Source organism: Chrysochloris asiatica, unplaced genomic scaffold (genome assembly GCF_000296735.1).
Source record: "Chrysochloris asiatica unplaced genomic scaffold, ChrAsi1.0 scaffold00514, whole genome shotgun sequence".
NCBI lineage: Eukaryota > Metazoa > Chordata > Mammalia > Afrosoricida > Chrysochloridae > Chrysochloris > Chrysochloris asiatica.
Genome location: NW_006409032.1, coordinates 144798 through 149433, shown reverse-complemented (window position 1 = coordinate 149433; position 4636 = coordinate 144798). Strand labels below are relative to the sequence as shown.

Below are 4636 nucleotides of genomic sequence, written 5' to 3'. Positions count from 1 at the left end.
TGCTACCATATGCTACCATCGGTTCTTAACCATATGCTACCATATGCTACCATCGGTTCTTGACCATATGCTACCATATGCTACCATCGGTTCTTGACCATATGCTACCATATGCTACCATCGGTTCTTGACCATATGCTACCATCGGTTCTTGACCATATGCTACCTGTTGAAATGGTTGAACACTGACCATTTCTTTTTCTATTGTTCAGTGCCATTGAGTCAGTTCCAACTCACAGCAACCCTGTATAATAAGGTTTCTAAGGTGCAGCTGGTGGGTTTGAACTGCTGACCTTGTGGCTTGCAGTCCAGTGCAGGTCGTAATCGAGTCTTCCTCCAATCCTGATGCCATATTCTTCATATAACCTCTTTTCAGATTATTTGATCACCATACGGAGTGAAGGAATACGGTGAAAGGTTATAACCCTGGCACACACCTTTCCTGATTTTAAACCATTTGGTATCCCCTTGGTCTGTTCCAAGGGCTGCATCTTGATCTATGTACATACAAGTTTCTCATGAGCACAATCAAGTGTTCCGGAATACCCATTCTTCGCAATGTTATCCATAATTTGTTATGATCCACACAATCGACTGGCTTTGTATAGTCAATAAAGCATAAGTAAAGTTCTTTCTGGTATTCTCTGCTTTCAGCCAAGATTCATCAGATGTCAGCAATGATATCGCTCATTCCACATTCTCTTCTGAATCTAGTTTGAATTTTTGGCAGCTCTGTTGATATACTGCTGCAATAATTTTTAAATGATCTTTGGCAAACTTTCATTTGTATGTGACATTAATGACATTATTAGATGACATCCACATTCTATTGGGTCACCTCTTTTAGGAAACGGTATAAACAGGGATGTCTTCTCATTGGTTGGCCAAGTAGCTGTCTTCCAAATTTCTTGGCATAGACAAGTAAGCACCTCAAATACTCCATCAGTTGGTTGAAACATTTCAATTTGTACTTCATCAGTTTCTGAAGCCTTGCTTTTCACCAGTACCTTCAGTGCATGTTGGACCTCTTCCCTCAGTATCACTGGCTCTTGATCATATGGTCAACCTCGTGAAATGGCTGAATATCAGCGAATTCATTTTGGTATATAATAATTCCTTTCCTCTTCTTTTGATGCTTCCTGCATCATTCAGTATTTTCCCGTTGAATCCTTCGATATTGCAACCAGAGGCATGAATTTTGTCTTCAGTTCTTTCAACCTGAGAAATGCTGAGCGGGTTCTTCCATTTGGTTTCCTAGTATCAGGTCGTAACACATTTTATTATAATACTTTACTCAGTCTTCTCAAGCTGCCCTTTGAAATTTTCTCTTCACCTGCTTTACTTCATCATTTCTTCCAGTTGCTTTAACTTCTCTGTGTTCAAGAGCAAGCTTCAAAGTTGCTTCTGAAACCACTTTGGTCTTTTTTCTTTACTGTTTTTTTTTTTTTTTTAAATAACCTACTACAGTCAAGAAAGAGGAGCCAGGAGAAGAGTGCATCCCTTTGACCTGGGTCCCTGTACTGTGAAGCTCGTAGATGCAGGAGAAGAATGATGCCAAGACACAGGGAGATTGCCAAGGAATGCTGGGCCTTTGGAGGCTGAAAAAGACAGGGACCTTTCTCTAGAACTGACACAAGAGAGAGTCTTTCCCTCAAGCTAGCCCTCTGAATTTGGACTTTTAAACTCCTAAATGGTGATGTAATAAATTGGTGTGCTAACGCCACCTTTGTGTTATTTCTGTTCTATCATAACTGCAGATCTGAGAGAGCCTTTAATGTCCAGGCTACCGAGACAATCAAGGCTCTTACTTGCAAATGCATCCACATATCTTCGGCTTCTACCCGTTACCCAGTTCCAAGTCCCTTTACATTCTGTTACTGTTCAGTACCGTCAGTCAGTTCAACTCAGAGCGATCCTACACAGAGTTTCTGAGGAGCAACTGGTAAGTAAGAACCACTGACCTGGCAGTTCAAACTGACCTTACGGTCGAGTGCTTATCCTACAGCGCCACACCAGGAGTCCCTTTACGTTATAGTGTTGTTAAAACAACATCACCTACTCTCTTATTTATCTAGGGCTGTTGTATCAGAAATATCATAAGTGGGTGGCTTCAAGAAACAGAACGGGATTTTTTTCACAGTTTCGGGGACTAGAAGTCCCAATCAGGCTGTTACCATGACTATTTCCTTCTTGGAGCCTCTGTCGTGGCTTCGAGTATTTACTGGTGATGCTTACCATTCTTTTACTTGTATATGGATCCTCACATGTCATCTGTCTTCCTCCAGGTGTCTGCGTCTAGTCTTGTCTTCCATATAACTAAGACCTGATTAGGTTTAAGAGCCATCCTACACTTGTTTGATCTCATGAACACAACAACAACAACAAAAAAAAAAAAACAGTATTTCTAAGCAGGATTACATGTATGGGTAAGAGACCCAAGAATTCAGCACATACTTTGGTGGGCACAGTTTAATCTATAACAATCTTTCTCATAAGGAACAAAAACACAAGTACACTCAACTCAATATCCAGTGTGACTAGGGATAACCGGCCCAGGCACTTGTGCCTAAATCCTAATCCACACTTTGGAAGTCCCAGTTCATTGAACCATGGTGAATACAAAGTCAGGGCACAGGATACAGGTTCACTTTGTAGGGACGACAACAGACAGCAGACACTGTAAGGAAGGAGCCATATGTGGCTTGTTCACCAGTACATTCTAGACCCCTAGCCCAGACCCTGGAACACAGCACGTGCTTAAGAACGACATGGTGCCTGAAGGGTTCAGTGACTGCAGGAATGATGTTGGCCTTACCAAGTGATGCCAAGTTTCTGCTGTTCTCCAGCATCACATCTCTGTACAGTTTCCTCTGAGAAGGGTCCAACAATGCCCACTCCTCCTGGGTGAACTCCACAGCCACATCTTCAAAGGTCACCAAGTCCTACCATTGAAAACACCACGATTCAGCCCAGGACCACTGACACCAATGATGACATGAAAAGAGTCAAGGCTGACAGAAGTGGGGAAGGGGAGTCCACAGCACATGATGAATGGGCAGGGTTTGAGGTCTCATCTGCTTCTGGGCTCAGTCTCAATGCTCATTTCCTGGCTGCCTACACCCACTTCCAAGGTCAAAGACAGCTCTAGCCCAGAGCTCCTGCAGTCTTCTTTCTCATCAGTGCTAATTCTCCTGAAGAAGTCAGAGAAACACTTGCCAAATGAATACATTGTTTCCGCAGAGAGATCATAAACTGCTTCAGTTTAGAACGTAGTTTATCTTTTTACTTGGCTTAAGACATTCAGTTGGAGAGGAATTCAACGTTGAGCTATACTAACATATCCTGGGAATTCCCTCACACGCAATCAGAAGCCCAGAGATCCTGGGCTTCCTGGGCACCTGGTATGGCTGTGACTAGACTTTTGAAAGATTAAAAAGTCCAACTTCTGGTTAAAGGAATAATGATTGGGAAAAGAGAATATCTGACTCACCTGTAACCAGCTTGTGAGGAACCCATTAACCAGTCTTTCCTCGTCTGTGGCTCCTTTGTAATGAGAGGCTGGGTATATGGTAGACTGAGCTGGAGAAGAAGAAATGAGCTGCAAGAAGCTAGCTTTGCTCTATGTTCCAACACTCCTAAATCTGAAAGCTTTCTCCTATAACCATGACTAGCGTATCCCACATAAATATACATGAGCACCCAGACATCCATACAAAGACATCTATAAAGACAGTTTCATAAGACGTCACAGCTGAACTCTGTCCAACCCAGGGCTAGAAAATAAGGCTAAAGGATCTTACTGCACTTGAGGAAAAGGGTATTATTCCTGTTTTACAGATGAGGAAACTGAAGTTTAGGGGGCATCAATGCTATTTATCAAGTTTATAAAAACAATTACAGGTATCATTGAAAACATTCCCGACGTTCACCACACAGGTAAACACATCCATAGGTATTCAAACCACCCAAAGCCCAAGGATCACATGATGTGATAGCAGCAACCAGGGCTCATGGGACTTTATTTTCATCTGCCTAGCCCAGCCCTTCTCCAGGGCTACTCAACTCCTTCCCCGGTTGTTCCTTCAAAACCTGGACTCCGAGGGCCTGCACTACCCCAATACTTACCACAAGAGGGGGGCAGAACAAGAGCTGCCATCCTGTGACTTGGACGGTGAATCTTCCTGAACCATTAGACAGTGGCGTGCTTCTTAATCCACTCAATGCACTCGATGCAGGGATCTGTACAATATGGGAATACTAACCATTCAGTCTCTCATGTCCCATCACGTACGTCTTCCTTCCCGCAAGTTGTGAAGTGCCATCAAGTCGGTTCCCACTCATAGCAACCCTGTATTGGCTTTTCAAAGAGCGGCTGGTGAGCTTGAACTGGGCCTTAATGATTTCGTTTAGGTTATGAACCCGGGATCATGTGATGACAAAACCAGGACACCACGGTTCTACTTCCTTTTAAAACCTTCGCTTCACTGACCTTCGGGTGACATTGTTCCTTCCTGAGTTGGTTACCAACTCATTCTCTTCTACAATTACAGGAGCCACTGTGAGTCCCACTCTTCCTCCCCACCTCCAGCCCCACCTCCTTCAGACGACCCCACAGTCCATACTGATGGCCAGGACA

General features: G+C 43.5%; 1 protein-coding gene across 1 annotated transcript in view; it reads right to left on the bottom strand.

Annotated features, from left to right (window-relative positions):
- The window catches only part of ZNF558 (zinc finger protein 558), a 14415-nt gene extending 10259 nt beyond the window's left edge, over positions 1–4156 (bottom strand). The window contains exons 1-3 of the mRNA XM_006877484.1: positions 4126–4156; positions 3491–3579; positions 2816–2942 (exon numbers count right to left, since the gene is read on the bottom strand). Coding sequence (XP_006877546.1) covers positions 2816–2942; positions 3491–3579; positions 4126–4156 — 247 coding nt within the window. The remainder of the gene's footprint in view (positions 1–2815; positions 2943–3490; positions 3580–4125) is intronic.
- Positions 4157–4636: the final 480 nt, after the last annotated feature.